At 48.1% G+C, this 17,067-nt stretch overlaps 1 protein-coding gene across 1 annotated transcript in view; it reads left to right on the top strand.

Annotated features, from left to right (window-relative positions):
* The first annotated feature begins 573 nt into the window (after positions 1 to 573).
* The window catches only part of ZBTB40 (zinc finger and BTB domain containing 40), a 32,451-nt gene continuing 15,957 nt past the window's right edge, over positions 574 to 17,067 (top strand). The window contains 8 exon segments of the mRNA XM_027702926.1: positions 574 to 2,065; positions 2,067 to 2,484; positions 3,077 to 3,176; positions 3,178 to 3,205; positions 9,041 to 9,281; positions 9,800 to 9,942; positions 14,885 to 15,077; positions 16,460 to 16,537. Coding sequence (XP_027558727.1) covers positions 1,748 to 2,065; positions 2,067 to 2,484; positions 3,077 to 3,176; positions 3,178 to 3,205; positions 9,041 to 9,281; positions 9,800 to 9,942; positions 14,885 to 15,077; positions 16,460 to 16,537 — 1,519 coding nt within the window. The 5' untranslated portion in view covers positions 574 to 1,747.

The raw sequence follows: 17,067 nt of genomic DNA, 5'->3' as shown, positions 1-17,067 counted from the left end.
GCAGAGCCCACATGTTGGAAGGGCTGGAAGTGCAGGTGGCCAGCCCTGTGCATGGCTGAAGGGGTGGATCTGGTACAGCAAAGATGAGCTGCAAACCAGCCAAGCTTTGGTAGCAATGTGCCCGGAGAAGCTCTGTCTCTGAGGAGCAGGAGGGTGGGCTATCATTCCGCTCAGGTTTTCCTGCCTTCCAGAGAAGGACCTGACCACCATGTGCCCTTGCTTCACAGGTACCCAGATGGGGAGCAGGACACCTCTGCTTTGAGGTGATGGCAAAACCATCTGGGATCTTCACCTGGTGATTGAAAAACACGTTCCATAGCACTTCATCTTTAAAGCATGTGGGAGTTCTTGGCCGCTCAGGAGAGCTCTCCTGCATGGCTGGGATCCACCAACCAGTTGCTCAGCTGTCTGTACCTCTGGGATGAGGTGATACCTCTCAGCTTCTTCTGTCTTCCCACAGCCACCACAGGCAGTGCCACTCAGAATAACAGCTGGGGGATCCTGCCTGCCTGTGGATAGGAAGCCCTGCTTCCCACAAAGGCTGAGCTCCAGAGGGGTTTGTGCCTTGAAGAAGCAAGGTGCCAGTTCAGCCTGTGCCCAGTGTCTGCTTGTGACTTGCAGTGTTGGGAGCTGCTCTGAGCCTGCTTTCCTGAGAGGCAGTGCTTTGAGGTGGAGTATGTGCTCCTTAAAGCTCATGCCCTGCTGACAGGCAGTGTTAGTCCTGTTCTCTGCAAGAGAGCAGGAAGCTGAGTGCAAAGATGTTAAGCGTTGAAGGTCATGTAAATTGTGTCCATCCAGGTGCTCTTTCTCTGGTGTTCATGCTGTTTTGTGGCCTGCACTAGTGTTAGGCATCCAAGTGTGTAGACAAGGCAGTGACATCTTTATCTTGTCTAGCTTAGATAAAAACTCCAGGTATCCCGCTGATGCAAAATTCTGTTGGCAGATGTTCTATATGTTCTCCCTCCTGCAACAGGGTGGGGAGGGGGGGAGCAGAAGGAAGGCTCTGGTAGATGAGATTTAGGGCTCTGGACTTCTGCAAAAAAATTACAGCTTGGGGACAAAGACTTGTAAATTGATGAGTTGGGACTGTGGTGTGCTGAGAAAGGGGTGCTGAAGGACCTGGGCTGCAAGCAGACCTCTATCTCTAATGTTCACGTGGCCCTGCTCATCTTATCAGTGATGTAGGGAGAAAATGAACCGGTCCCAAACCACTTAGTGCTTTGCAGATCAAAACTAGCTTCTCAGATTCTCCTCTGTGTTTCATAGATGATCTGAACAGGTCTTCCTGCCCTGCTTTCCCACCTGTCCTTTCAGAAACCAGCTGCTGAATTCAGCATCAGCTCCAGCCCCTGGCTGCAGGCACAGCCTGGCACTGCAGTGCCTGATCTGGTGGGCACTCCCACCTCCGTGAGCTGTATGGCACATCAGGGAGGCTCTGCTCCCTTTTTACAGCTCCTGGGACTCAGTGCTCAATCCAAATCTGCTCACTGAGGTTTGAACGCTATCGAGGCTCTTTAGGTCTCAGGGTAAACTGCTGAATTCGTGGAATGTGAGTTCAGAATGGGGATCTTGCTGTAACCACAAAACTGCAGCACAGTAAACTACTGAAATTTGTAAACTGAAAAGTAGTTTTTACTTACTCTTCTGTCTTGCCGAGCAAAATGCTGACAGGGTCCCTTTCCTTGTCATTAGCTGGGTTTTGTGAGAGCAGCGTGGAGACCACGGTGAGAGGAGGCCAGTGGGTGCCATGGAGCTCCCCAGTTACAGCCAGCAGCTGCTGCCCCAGCTGTACACCCTGTGCAAGGAGCAGCACTTCTGTGACTGCACCATCTTCACTGGGGACGTGCATTTTAGAGCACACAAGGTAGTTTTGGCTGCTGCCAGCCTGCTGTTTAAATCCCTCTTGGACAGTACAGACAGCATCTCCATTGATGCTTCTGTGGTGATGCCTGAGGAGTTTGCACTCTTGCTGGAGATGATGTACAGTGGCAAACTCCCACTGGGGAAACACAATTGCACCAAAGTTATCTCCGTGGCAGATAGTCTGCAGATGTTTGATGTGGCTTTTTAGTTGCAAAAGCCTCCTCAGGGACCTCATAAGCTGTTCTCCTCGGGACCAGGTACTGAGAGGAGTCTCCAACCAGGCAGCAGATTCGTCTGAAAACAAAGCTGAAGCTAATAACCTGCCCCAGTCTGGAAAACTCAAAGAAGAAAAAACAGATATCCTCCTCATTCAGAGAGTTTTCCCTTTACCTGGCCCTGTAGAAGCAGAAATGGAAGCAGATGTTTCTCCTCCTGGCCAGGAACTTACTGTGAATTGCACCTGGGTTCACGAGGACTTGATGTTGGATGTCTCCAGGTCCCTCCAGGAGGATTCAAGCTCTGGCCCTGACCAGCCTGCCCATGCTGAGTGAAGTGGCTGTGTGGAAGAGCCTCCAGAGCTTGCTGAGCCTCCAGAGGGGAAAGGGCGATCGAGGGATTTAGGTGAGACTCCTCAAGTCTGGGCACAGCATTGCCTCCTGTTGGCAACACAGGCTCACATTTTCCTGTTATGGGATATCTTTTCCTCCATGTTGGGTCTTTTTAGTTTGCCCTGGGTTGGTAGCAACACCCTGTTCCGCAGGGATTTTCTTCCTTTGGCTTTTGCAGTTGTTTCACGCTCACCATTTTGCCAGAGCTGTAGTGAGCAAAATTTTTCATGCCTGGGTGTGTGAATGCATCTGCCGTGCAGTGGGATCTGTGTTTGTGCAGGACATGGGGCTGATCAGACAGTCTGTCTAACAGCAAGTGAACAGAGTTGCCTGCTAATGCTGCCTTATCCTTTAAACCCCTGTTCAGCATGGGAGGAAAACAGAGGCTGTACTGGGTTTAAAATAAATGTTCCATTTATAACTGGTGTTAAATAAACCGTTAGTTTTCCCTCCCAGGCTGTGTGATGTCTTCAGAAGGGATTTGTAAGTCACAGTTTTCCTATTATAGCCAATGTGCTGGTTACAAACCGATGCCTTTCAGTCACATCATGCTTTCTGCGAATCCCTTCAATTAGCAAATAACTCATCTTGTTTCTCTCGCACAGCAGCAGAGAGCAAAAGCTGTAAACTGGATTTCTTTCTTCGGTATGAAAGTGTTTTCTCTGAGGCCCTTTCTGATGCCCAGGCTGTGCTGAAAAGACTCGAGCAGAGAAATTGATGCCTCTCAAAAGGAGGTAGGTGTGTTTACTTCCGTAAATGATACAAGTTTTTCTTAGCCCATCCTGCTAAGGGCTAGAATAGTGTGCCTTGTTCAGGAAATCGTTGCATGGGAAACTGGTGCCTGGTTGTTTGAAGGGCGCCATGTGCTCACCTGAGCACCACCCTGGAGAGAAGCATCTGTAAGTGCAAGCTGCTCATGCACACAGATAAAAAGTATGTCCTGCCCTGAAGACATCCTTGTGTTTTAGGAGAGCTCCAGCACAGATTTCTCTCCTCCTGTTTATGGCATTTGCTTCAGGAACTGCATCGACTTGTAAACAACTGACATATGAGATCCCAATATAGATTTCCCAAGCTCTTGGCACTGTCTTGCTGTGGAGGTTCTGCTGTGCTCTGTGGGTGGCAGAGCTGCTGAGGGGGCAGTGGAATGGAGGGTGGCAGGGGGGTGCCAGGTGCTGCCCCGTGATGCTTCTCCTGGCAGTGTGCTGCTTTGAGAGCAGTCAGAGCTGGTGAATGATGCTTGGTTACTGGAGGGGATAGCTGAGTTTGGTGCTTGGGGTGTGCTGAAGAGTACTCTGGGCTCTGAGCAGTGGTAGCCACATACCAGCTGTTGTCCCAGCTCAGAGCCACCACAGAAACAGCAGGACATGGAACATTTTGGCTGTGGTGGCATTCTGCTTATAAAAGCCTAAGGCATTATGTCTGTTAGAAAAAACCCCCAAAAGATGTATGACAGCAGGGAAGAGAATTCCCTTGAGTTGGGGAGCAAAGGATTGTTTTCTGCTGAGCCCTTAAGTGTTCATGGAGGGAAATCTGAGTTCCCTGAGCTGCTGGTTCTCCTGATGGTATTGAATGTAACATCTCGTGGCCTTTAGGAGACAGATTTGTATTTGCAGTGGCAAGCCCGAGCCTGGCTGGGCTGACAAGCACCTCTGAGTGCCCTGCTCAGAGAAGGATTAGTTTTTTGTACGTTTGCTTGTTGCCGTGATCAGATAAAAATGCCAGGTTTAAGGTTTTGCTGTTCTCCACCCTTACAATAGGAGCAGAGCTGAGGTGAGTGCTGTGCAGTGGGGATGGGCGTGACCAGGAGGGATTTGGCAGCTCGATGCCCCCGTGCCAGCAGCACCACCACTGTCTCCTGCCTCCCTTGCTGCTCTCGGCAGGGCAGAGTGCCCAGGCAGGTGAGCTGCAGCTTCTGTGCTGCACAATGGCCTCACTTGCTATTGCTTTGCAGTCACTGCTGTTTCATGTTCCTTCAGCACCTCAGACCCAGCAGGGAAGGTTTACAGACCCATTTGTGGCCCTTTGTGCTCCCAAAAGAGCTGTTGCAGCAGGAGCCAAGTAGAGAGGTTGTGGTGCTCAGAGCCGGTTTGGGTGTCTGACTGCAAAGCGGTAGCTGGACAATTTTTCTGCAGCTATAAATAAATGCTGAATAAATGAGAAATGGATTTTCTTTAAGCCTTCCCGAAAAATCGCTTCTCAGCTGTGACAAGCATGAAAAGTGTCAGCCCCAGGGCAGTGGGGGAACAGGCTGCAGCCTGTTGTAAGCAAGGACTCAACCAGATCTGTCCCTCTCTGAGCTCCCCTCTGAGATCAGCGGGACCTCTGGGCACCAGCACTGAGTCTGGGCTCTGTTTGTAGGACACAGAACAGCTCTTTCCCAGAAGGGCCTGGTGTTTTCTTTAGGGGGAAGCACAGTGGTGTGTTTCTAAAGTCATGCTTGAAGTGCAAGTTCAGCTCCTAAGAGCCCAGCTCGGATGTGTAATTCAGGCTGAGGTTGTGCCAGTGGTAGATGTCAATGGATTTTCTTTCTCTCTCCTTTTTTTTTTCCTTCCCCTTCTTTGTATCCTTTTGCTGGTCATTTGCTTGAAGTCTTGGGTGGCTCAGGGCAAGTAAAAGCAGGTCTGGAAGCCGGTGAGATGCAGTTTCTCTGCAGAAAGCATTGCTGGGTGTGCTTGCCCTGCTGCAGGGGAGGTCTCCTATCCCTCGGGTGCTTCTGCTTGGGAGCCTTTTGGGGGTGGCTGATCTCTCTGAGCAAGCAGTGATGTGCTGTGGGCAGCAAAGCCTGGGCAGTGTGAGGGTTCAGGGGGGTTTTGCAAGCCTGCCTGTTGGCACCAGGCTGTCCTGGTGTTCAGGCTCCTCTGGTTTCTCTGGGATTTGGGTTTGGATGCTTCTTTATTTCTTTTCTGTTGCTAGTGAGCTCATCCCTGCATGGTGCCTTGTTCCCTGCAGCATTCCTGTCTGCTCCCCTCTGCTGTTCCTGCCTATTCCCTCCTGCTTCCAGTGGAGACTTGTTTGGTCGTGGGCTTTTTTCCCAAGAAGGTTTGTGGTACAAGGCTGGCTTTTGTGAGAACTATTGCTTCTCTTCTGATTTTGGTGTTCTGTTCTGCTCCCCGAACTGAAAAATGTAGATGAATTGCTTTTCAGTTTAGGGAGATGTGATTTTTGGGCTTGTTTTTGCTTTAGAGTTTCTCTGTATATCTCGCATAAACTATTCCTATCTAATTTGGTTCCGGCTTGGATGAAACCTGCTTGGAAATGAGAACAAGACTGAAATTGCAGTAATTTGGGGAAGCGTGGAAGAGCTTTGCTGGTGTCAAGTCTTATCTTCCTGTGCTCTCTTAGAGAAACTCAATTCAAATTATTGCACAGCTCATTTGTTCCCTGTACTGCTGGGCTCAGATGAAGTGGGGGAGCGTTGATGCTCCCACGTAGAATAAATGTCACTGTGTTTGTGGATCGTTTCCATTGCCTGTGGGCCTGTCCAGTCCTTGGTTGTCGTCCTTCATTTGCAGCTGCAGGGATTTCTGGATGCAGCAGAAGAAAGAAGTTTCCTGTTATCTTCTGCATCCTGATTAGCAATGAAAGCTTGTGAGGGTTTTGTTTTTTTCCTGTCGTGGTGACAGAGCTAGAGAACTTTTTTCCACCCTGTTCTGGTGCACTTGTGTAGAAGTTTGGGCCGAGCTTTTGCTCCTGTTGTGTTGAGCAAGCAGGAGGTCAGCATTGTCCACAGAGCCTTCATGGGGTCTCCCTCATCAGTCACACACAGATTCAGGCTTGAAAAAAAAGCAGTTTGGGTTTCTGAAGGAGAAATGGGAACACAGTTTTTTTCTGATTATTATATGCACGGTGATAGTTGATTGGCTTCATGGTGGGGTCACAGCCAAGGAGCTTCTCTGAGAGCCAGGTGTGTGGAGCCTGTCCTGGGCCTGTCTGTGCACCAACCCTGTGAGTCTGTGCAGGTTTCCAATGACTTTTTTATATTTTTTTCACCTTCTTCGCATTGAAAATGAACAGTATAAAACCCAAAGCAGTGTTCATTCACAGAGCACTGATGTTGTGGCTCTGGAAGTTTCCCCACGGTGCCCAGCCTCCTGTGGTGTACCTGAGTGTCCCTCTGCTCACACAGGAGAGGTCTGAAGGGAGCCAGCTTCTTCTGCCACCCTGAACAGCTGCTTTTCAACCTGTGTCTTGCAGATCCCTCCTCACCACCCTCTGGAGGTTTGCAATCCCTCTAAAGCCAGTGCTTGAAGGAGATCACTCAGAAATAGTCACTAAAGTGGCTTTTGCTGGGATGTTGCTCTCACAGTGGAAGCAGGAGCATGGATAAGGCATGAAAAGCCATAAGCCTGGTCTCCCACCTGTAGGGAAGAGCTAGTGGCCAGCTGGGCTAGTGACTGCCCTGCCCTCCCTCTCTCCTCACATCCCTCGTTAGTCTCAGTTATGGGCCACTGCACCTTGCCTGGGGGGATGTACATTGTTTGCCCATCTGGTTGGGGTCCTCTCTGGAAAAACATGGAAGATGTGGAGATGATACAGAGATAGGAGAGCTACCTCCTGGGCCCTTACCTGCAGAGGTTCCTGTTCAGAAGTTGCCTTGGGGCTGTCGTGGACATGGGAAGGCCTGAGATGAACTGGGAGGGCTGTTCCATGGTGTGTGACCATTGAGCTGGTGTGTGAGCTGGGAGTGTTGTGGCCTCCAGAACTGACATCCTCAACTGGGACCAAACTTCTCAGTCACAGTGGAGCCTGTTTGGTGGCACTGCTCAAGCTTAAGCCAGGTCTTGGTGACTCAGTTTCCCTCTTGCTCCCATCTGGAAGCTGGATGTGTGCTAACTTGTGCCAACTTGGGCAGGAAGGGTTTTGCAGCATCCCAGGCAGTGAAAGCCTGATGGATCAGGCTGTAATGTGGGGGCATATTATGACTAAGTGGAAGCTGGGATTCCACCTAGGATCAGTATTTCTCCATTTTTCCAGGATCTTTTGGAATTGTTAGTGCTTCAAAGTAAGTCTAAAATGTACTGTGTGCTCTTTCATAGCAATGCTAAAAGGCTGTTGTTCCCACTGAGCAACATGTCTGAGGAAAAGTCTTCTGGAAAGAGCCTATAAATAGCAGAGCATTTCAGTTACTGAAAAGTCATTTCCATTAACCAAGTCCATGCACTGAGGAAAGGATGTTACCTGGGGCTCTAGGTAGCAATGCTGTGCTATTTTAATTTAAAAAAATCCCCAAATTAAAAAATATATTGCAGCAATGACAAGTTATTTTTCATCCATATTAGTACAAACATGGATTTGGCAGGATCTGAACACCTTCAGGATGGGTGAGAGTGGAGGTATTTTGTGTTTTACAGGCTCGTTTTGATCTGGAAGGGGCCAGGCATGCAAACCTTGAGAACAAACATGATCTGGTTATCAAGTCTCATTACAAATTAATGTTTGCATTAAAAAAAAAATACCTTTAAGTTTGTTCTCCAGCGCATCTGCGGCATCTCCTTTCTTCTTTACACCAGAGCCCTTCATGTCCACAGTCTCTGTTCGGCAGGAAAACCGAGTGGGAGAAGCTGGGACTCGTGCAGTTCCCCCTCTGAGGATGGTCATTGCATGAGGTCATTGCACTGCCTTGCTCCCCAAATCTGTGAGCATTTCCACCTGCTGGGAAAGCCAGCCCAGCCTCCCCCGGCGCAGCCCCAAGCAGTTGCATTCAGTCTTTTTATCACTGGAATAAAAATGACAGTGACAGCAGAAAATGGCCGTTCTCCCTGGAGCAGGGCTGAACTCCCCACTTCAAAGGTACCTTTATAGCATCCCTGGAGTCTCCAGTAAAGGCCACCTGCTCCAAAAGGCTGGCATCCCTCCTGGAGAGCTGGGGAGCATGTGTCTTCAGGGGCAATGTTTACAGCGCTAAAGGACTCTGGGGAAATAGGAGCGAGAGTTCCAGCTTATTTCTTTGCCTTTTATTTCCATAACTGCACAGGCACGTTTGCCTCTGGTTGCTGTTTCAGGTCACTGAAGTAGATTTTGGAGCTCTGGGTTTGATTGCCCAGCGTGCTGGGAGCTCAAGAGTTTGTGTGCCTCCTCCCCAGAGCTTTCTCTAGGAGACAAAACTCCACTGTGATTGAGGTTGAAGATTCCTGAAAGTCCCGTTTGAAATGCTCTCTGCTCTCTATGCAAGTGATCCCTCCTTGTTCTGCAGTGAGATCCAGTATCCCTTGCCCTAGCCTTGGCCTTCCAAAGTAGTGGTTGTAATCCATGGTTTATCAGGTCCCTTACACTTTTTGGCCTGTGGCTATTTGGGGAAGACATGAAGAGAGGTTTGGTGCTGGAACCAGCTCCAGTTTGTGGGATTTGCTGTACAGGTCAGGGCTGGCAGCAGGGCTTGCTGCCTTCCTTCTCGGGGCTGGAGCTTGGGTTCAGTAGTGTGTGTCTATGTGGGGCTGTTTGTTTGGTTTTTTTTCTGTTTAATTTTGTTCCCTGAACAAAACCCCAGGGTTCTGCTTGTTGTGTGTGTTTGTATAGGGCAGTTCACTCTGTTATCCAAATCTTCCTGCATTTCTGTTCTGCTGTAGGCTCTGGCTGCCTGTCTCGCCAAGGCAGGGGAACAGTCACTGTTCAAGAAGTTGCTGAGCAAAGTGGAGCATGCTCTGCTCAGGGATACTCACACCCAGGACAGTGACACCCAGGACACTTGGCCCCTGGACACTCGGACGCTCCTGTGTTTTCTGAAGCTGTTTCAAGACATGAATTCCAGGCTGAGAGCAGCTCTACTGGAAAGGGAACAGAGCACTGGAAAAGCCCCATGGCAAGGAGGTAGGAAATTAGGTGCTGCCTCTTGCAAATTGAGTGGGTAATCTTACAGGCAAAGCAGAGAAACCCTGTGTCCTTGGATGCAGGAGGTTTATCACGTGCTGGCCAAGATCCTGGAGCATTTCTGCCTGCAGCAGCAGGTGTAGCTGTGCAGGGCTCTCCCCATCACTGCCCGCAGGGCTGGATCGATGGCTGGCAGCTAACGTGGGTCAGAGCACAGCTGAGGCTTGGGATTGAAGGCTTCTTTCTTACTCGAGCCTGACACAAAGCAGTGGCCTTGCAAACCTGATGTTAACCTCCAGCTTGCTTTATGGCTTTGTGCTCTGTTAGATAAATCAGACGTTTTCCTTTCATAGAGTTTAAAGAGAATAGTAAAGTGATTTTCCTCTGCTGCTCGTGCTTGGGATGAGCTTTGCTATTCACTTAGATCTTTCACAGAGTCTCCCTTGCTTCAGCAGCCTGTCAGTTCCTTCAGACTGACTTGTTTCTTCTCTTGTGTTTCTGAATCCTTTTCCCCCCAGAGGACAGAGCTGAGGAGGAGACGCTGACCGCTCGCTTGCTGGGCTGCAGGGAGGAGCTGATCCAGAGCGTGACACAGCTGAGCCCCATCGTGGAGTTCTTGGAGGCAGCAGAAGAGGGATTCCTGACCCCCTTGGAGAAGTGGGTAAAACCATCTGGAATGAGGCAAACTGTGTGGGCGAGGTGGGCTGTCGGTGGGATGCAAAGCAGTGTCGTACCGTGGTTTGCCTCACCTGGCTGCTTCACCTGCCTTCTGCAAAGCACGTGGGTGGGCTCAGGTCCTTCTGTGCTGGACTGTGGGAATAGTGACAGCTGAGCAGTGAAGGCAACCTCAAAACCAGGATCCGTGTCAAACTGCCCCTGCAAGTGGAGCCTGGGGCAGAGGAGGTGCCTGGTATTCCTCCTAGCCCTGAAAATGCCTTTTTGGGAGCATGGAGAAGGCTCTGTAGGGGAGTGTGAGCAGAACCACTCTGCTACGTGCTTGCCAGTTCATGGTCATCAGCTTCCCTTTCAGCTGACTCCCGGCTTTAACTCTTTTTTGTGGCTCTTACCACACAGTTGTCTGCAAGACTAACTGATTTGGTGTTACTTCTTATGTGTTGAAGGCAGCAGTTGGTGGGGAAGACTGTTGCTCTCCTTTCATGTAAGCAATTGCACTATGTGTGCTGATTTGCAGAAGCCATGAAGGACAAAATTCTGTGTATAACCTGCTTTCCTTTGTGTTTGGGGGGAGCTGGCTGTACCCTGTGCAGCTGGAACTTCTAGGGTGCCCTCGCCTGCTGCAATCAGGACTCAGCTTGAGACCTCCTGTCCTAGTTTGTCACATCAGTTAGTTCCTCTGACACAGGATTACAGTGAGTGGAAGGTTGTGCTCAGTGACATGAATGATCTCTGCTTTCTGTCTGAGTGATCCTGACCAGAGCCACAACAGCTGGGCTGAGAACCTCTGCCCGGCTCATAATCCCTTCAAGTAAGGTCTGCCTTGCTCCTGGTCCCTCACTGGATCCAGAGTGGAGCATCTCTGAGCACAGGCACAGCTGGGCACCAAGCTCTGGCAGCTTCATCAGCAGTGGGGAAATTAGGATTTTCATATATCCCTGTTCATGTTGCAGCATGGCCTTTATTTTAAAGGCCACACCTTTTCCCTGCACTCTTCTTTTTGTCTTCGTGGAATCAGGTAGTTAAAATTCAGCCATTTTTTGCTTCCCTCCCCATTTTAAAAAACAAACACAACCCCCCAGTAATAACCAAAACCAATCTGCCATCGTAATTCTGCTCCTTGGGCACAGGATACAGCCTGTAATTGCATCATCATGTGCTGCAGGGCTTCTGCCTCCTTTGGTGGAGGAGCAGTGTTATTCCATGTTTCTTTTCATCCTTGTCAGTCACTGAGAGCTCTGTTTGCTGCAGAGCCTCCAAACCCTGCTCCGAATACCAAATCCTTCTCCTCTCTATGGGATCCCTTCATACTCTTGTTTCAGCTCACGGTTTCCCATCAAATAACAGATGTATTTGGGGAGCACTCTGGTAAGGAGGGGGGCAGAGCTCTGTCCTGCTGTGGCACAGGAAAACCAGGCAGAAGTTGCCAAGTGTAGACTTGATCTTAACAGCTTTCCTGGTTTTCAAGTTTGGTTTATTTGTTTAATTCTACCCTCTCCCCTCAGACCAATGGAAAAGTGTTTAGTTATTCCAGAAAAATTGATTAAAATGGCAGGCCCATAGCATATGTGCAGGTGGGATCTCTGGTATCTCAGGGACTGGGAAAAAGAACATGGAATTAGCAGCCACCTCTGAAGGTTTCGTCTTACCTGATTCAGCCAGTGTTGCACTGGAGCTCTGGGCTGGCAGGGATGGGATCTAGTTCTCCAAGGGTTCATAAAGATGAGGCTTTCCTTTTTCTTCTCACAGTCGCTGCCTCATTAGCTACATATTTATTCAGCAAGATAAGTGGTAGTTTCTCATGTAACAGCCTTTTTTCTGGGCAACTGGGTTCTTTCTGTGCCTGTTCTGAGCTGTGTGTGGAGCAAGTTTGGTTTTCTTTGCTGGAAAATCAGTACACGATGTTTTGTGAAGCCTCTTTGTAAATCTCTGGGTTTTTTCTGGGGAACTTTTTAACCTAGCCTTTTTTTTTTTTTGAGTGCTTAACTTCTGTGGCTTTTTGGTGTTTCTGTAATGTGGGGAGGTGGGGCAGAGGATTTGGATGCAGATTATCACCTAGAAGAAATAAAGTTGGATACAAAGGAAGGGCAGGTAACCTTTCATTTGTGGTGTCTCATGGCTTAGGTTGTTGCAGAGTTCAGTGACCACTTCACAATACAGTGTGAGCTCCCCAAGAGATGCTGCTCTTGTACCTCTTCTCAGACTTCAGACTGAGGGATCCAGAGGCAGCTCGGTGTGAATTGAATGGGAGGACACATCAACAGGTTTGCTAACAGAGTTTGGGCTACAAAAGGATGGATCTTTAGAAATGAGAGAAACTAATTAAGGAGTTCAGGTGCTCATTAGAGCGGAGGAGGAGCTGTTGGATTAGTTTCTTTTATGTTAAAGGTAGGAGAACTGTCTGAAGTTTGCATCCTGAATGAGAGAGAACTTCTGTAAGAGGTTACAGACCTGAGTGAGTGAATAACTTGAGGAAAGGTTTTAGGACCTGCAGGGAATGGCCAAAACATCTGAGAGGCAAATAAATGTACTGTAGAGCTGTGAAGAGGCTTGTGGCACATCAGGCTGCTGGGCATCATGGCAGATATCATGACAAGCAACAGACATTTGTCTGATCAAGTAAAGAAAAAGAATAAGGAGAGGACATGACCTGCAAACTCTTTTCTGAGCCTGGGGCCCTATCCAGGAGAAACACAGAAACAGAAATTTCCTACAGCTGAAGGGAAATCACAGCTCAAAGGACATCTCTCAACAATCAGTTAAGACCAATTTGATGCTTTCTGTGATGGCATGGCAGGATGGGGCGATGAGGGAGAGCAGTGGATGGTGTCTACCTCAACTTCAGCAAGGCATAGTATCCTCATAGGTAAGCTCAGGGAATGTGGGTTAGGGGAATGGACAGGGAGGTGGATCGAGAACTGGCTGAATGGCAGACTCAGAGGGTCGTGATCAGTGGAGTAGAATCCAGTTGGAGGCCTGTAGCCAGTGGCATTCCCTAGGGATCAATACTTGGTCCAGTCTTATTCAACTTGTTTATCAAACACCTGGATGAAGGGATCAAATGCCCCCTGAGCAGATTTTCTGATGATATGGAACTGGAGGGAGTGGCTGGTACATCTGAAGGCTGTCCTACCATTAAGCAGCACCTTGACAGGCTGGAGAATTGGGCAGAGAGAAACCAAATGAGGTTCAACAAGGGCAAGTGCAGGTGCTGCACCTGGGGAGGAACAACCCCAAGTACCAGCACAGGTTGGGGGCTGAATTACTAGAGAGCAGCTCTGCTGGGAAGGACCTGGGTGTCTTGGTGGGTGACAAGCTGTCCCTGAGCCCATGGTGTGCCCTGGGGACCAGGAGGGCCGGTGGGATTCTGGGGTGCACTGGGAAGAGTGTTGCCAGCAGTTGAGGGTGGTGATCCTGACCCTCTACTCAGCCCTAGTGAGGCACATCTCGTGTGCTGTGTCTGGTTCTGGGCTTCTCAGGACAAGAAGGGTAAGGAGCTGTTGGAGAGGGTTCAGTGGAGGCCAGAAAGATGGTGAGGGGTCTGGAGCATCTCTCGTATGAGGAGAGATTGCAGAAGCTGTTTAGTCTGGAGAAGATTGAGAGGGGATCTCATTAATACCTTAAAGGCAGATGCTAAGAGTCTTTTCAGTGCCAGACTTTTTTCAGTGGTGCCCAGAGACAGGACGAGGAGCAATAGCCATAAACTAAAACACAAGAAGTTCCACCTCAACGTGAGGAACAACTTCTTTCCGTTGAGGGTGGCAGAGCACTGGAACAGCTGCCCAGGGAGGGTGTGGGGCCTTCCTCTCTGGAGACATTGGAAATCCACCTGGACGAGTTCCTGTGTCATCTGCTCTGGATGACCCTGCAGAAATTTCTGTTCCAGTCTGGTTCAAAAAAGGTGAATTCATATTGGAACTTGACAGACCTGCAGTGGGAAGATCAGGGGAGTGGAGAAGCTGCTTTATGGGAGAAGCTGCCTTATATAGACAAGGGAAATGAAGACTGAAAGGGAATATATATGATTGTGCTCTTATAATGAAATTGGAAAGGAAGGGTAGGGTAAACATCTCAGAGAGTTTAGAAGGCTTTTTAAGCTAAAAGATAATGCTGGCACCTGTACACACAGGCATACACTGGCCATGAATAAATTTCAGCTGAAAATTAGAAGAATTAGCAGGGGAATGAAGCTGTGGAAGGGCTTTTCAACCAGGGGAAAGGGAGTAAAAATGTAACTAGTTTTAGAACAGATCTTAATAATTTTATTGATGGGACTGTGAAGTGTAGTGCTTTTGTCAGCAGGGAACTGAGCTGGTGCCCTGCAGAGGTTCTGCTCAGGAGCACAGTGTTGGTGGAGAGGAGGTCAACCTGTATTTGTTAGCTGCCTCTCCCTTGGAGGTATTTTACTGGTATCCTAGAGCTTTTCCAAGCTACAGGGGTTGCATCTAATGTGAGAGATGTCTCATGTGGCCTCATCAGAGAAAGAATAATTCAATTAGTAGATGATTATTTAAATAAAGAGAATTTTTTTTCTGTCCATCTGTTTTTTGATGGCAAACAAAAATCGGGGAGACAAGGGAAAGGAGACTCTCAATTTTAAAAGTATTTACTAAAAATGTTATGTTGGTTTGAACACTGTCTTTAAGTCTATTTTTGTTTCCTTTAAAAAGTGGTTTTTTTGCTTGTCAGCCACTTCCAAGAGCTGGACTTGGTGGAAGAACCCACGAGGGTGGTCTTTGAGCTGGGACATGTGCAGGTTTTCCTGTAACCAGCACCCTGTAACACCTCCCATTTAAACTGTGGAAGCAGTGGGTATGGATTTATTGCAGTACTGTGATGCTGCTCCTGTTTTTCTGGTCTCAGTTCAGATCCAAGAGTTTGTAGGAAGCTCTCACAGACAGGTTTGTGACTTTTTTTTTTTGTTGCAGGTAGTTTTGGATTGCTATGAAAGCAGCTCTGAGAGGGAAGCCGTGGACAACCTGCTCAGGAAGGTGGATGAAGAGAAAACCCTGAATGTGGAAAGCTTGATCAAACTTCTGGGGGCTGTGAAAGCATCATTCCCTGGGCTCCAGCTTCTGCTGGACAACTTGGTGGCAGCAGCAAACATCTCTGATAGCAAAGGTATGGGTAGACTAAACTTCCACTGGTGGCTTTAACTTATGGTACTGACTGGCTTTGAAAGCAAATAGCTAAAGATGCCCCAAAATTGTAGATGTCGACATTAAATACAGAGAGTCTCATACCTGGAATTCCTTGTGATTGAGGGAGGCAAAATTTATGTGGGCTGGGCTCCTGTCCTTGATCCAGGGAGCATTTCAGCTCGTGGTCTCTTGTGTGGAGCAGAGTGTGCTGATGGCAATCCCACACTTAGTGTCCCTGTTAGACATCATTGTCTTGGATGGCTGGGTCCCTGCTCCTGTTTATTTTGGTGGGATTTTATTGTTGCTGCCTGCCTGGGATGGTTCAGGGACTCAGGAGCCCCCATCTTTTGCCTGGTGGGACAGTCTTCCAACTTTGGGTGGGTTTAGACATACCCTGAGCCAATTCACATCGAGAGACTCTGAAGTCACATAAAAATTAAAAACTAAATTAACATGCAGTGAAATGTAAATGAGTGTTTAATAGAAAGCAAAACTGTGCTCATAATGCTGATAATTTCCTCTGTAGCAAACATTCCCGACAGGCCCTTTGCTTTGTCATTTGTTAAGCACGATTGCTTTCTTGAAACACCAGATTCCCAGCATGGTTAATTATCTCGTGGTAATACCCATTCCAAGGAGGAGCATTCCTTAATTACACAGAGCTGAATCTCCTCAAATTGCAGCTTGAACAAACAGAAGCACAAATATTTCTTATCGTGGAAATGAAGAGGGAGGGAATGATTTGATTTTACCGGCAACTGATGGGTTCGCTGGTGGCACCTTTGGTGTCACTGTGCTGTCCTGCTGATGGTGAGGAGGAGGTCCTGCACCTGGCACAGGGCACACTCTGGTTCTGGAGCTCACCTTGGCACGGCAGCAGAGCTGAGAGTGCATTCATAACAACTCAAATTTGCGTCATAAAATCAGAAGCATTCTGATGGGAGAAGGAGGGAAATAATTCACCTGTGAATTTCCCTTGGCTTTGCTGGGGATCAGACTCATGTCTCTAAGAAGTCTTTGTTCAGGGAGCTTTTCATAATAGCTCAGAATCTTTCCTTTATTATTCCCCCAGCCTGCCATTGCCTCCTTCTCCATCCCAGAGAGTTTTCTCTCCTTACCTGGCACTGTGTGTCTTCTGGGTCCCAGAGACTTTATCTTTCCTCCCCAAGCTGTGTGTGTTTAGCTGTTTTTCTCCCAGGTAGTTCTGTGAGAATCATGGATTGTTCTTGTTGGTACTGAACCAGAATGATTAAAAGGCAGAAGTACAGAAAAAAAAATTGTGCACAGATGCCTTGGATAAATTATAAGGTTTGGGTTTGGTTTCTCCTACAAAAGTATTACTGTGCATCTTCTTCAATTTAGAAACTTCAATGGTGAAAAAAATCCTTCTTGGATTAATCTGTTTGGCAGTTCTTACTTTTATTTATCAACTAATCAGGTGAGAAGTACAATCATAGATTACTTTTGGGACACAGTAGATTTTGCTCAAGTCACTTCATTATCCTGAGTAAACACTCTTCCTTGACTTAGTCCATTGCATCCTGACACTGAGGTATCTTTAAAGCATTGGAGTGTTACTCTGGAGTCATCATTTATCAAGGCAAACTTCAGCAGTTCCAGCTTGGAATTAGACTGAGGAGCAGAAAGGAATGGAGTTAAAGTTGCTTTTTTTGGTGTAAGGGAGAGAAGAAGGTGCTATGACTGCTCTGCAACTCCAGGTCTGGTTTGTGTGCCCTTAACATTTTCACCAACTGAGCCCACTAAGTTCTTGATTACCTTGTACCACCTGGGTGTTTGTAAAATGTTTGATAGTCATACAAGGGCATGAGGAAGACATGAGCTGGGGCATTTCAAAGCTCCTTCTTGGTGGAGTGTATCAAACACACTGACTCACAGACCTCTTGCAGTGAAACTCCAATTAAGAGTCAGTAAAGGGGTCTTTGTTATTCCAGGGAATCAGAAAAGGCTGA

Source organism: Neopelma chrysocephalum, unplaced genomic scaffold, assembly GCF_003984885.1.
Source record: "Neopelma chrysocephalum unplaced genomic scaffold, ASM398488v2 Primary Assembly neopelma1_200, whole genome shotgun sequence".
Lineage (NCBI taxonomy): Eukaryota > Metazoa > Chordata > Aves > Passeriformes > Pipridae > Neopelma > Neopelma chrysocephalum.
This window is presented reverse-complemented; position numbering and strand designations above follow the sequence as displayed.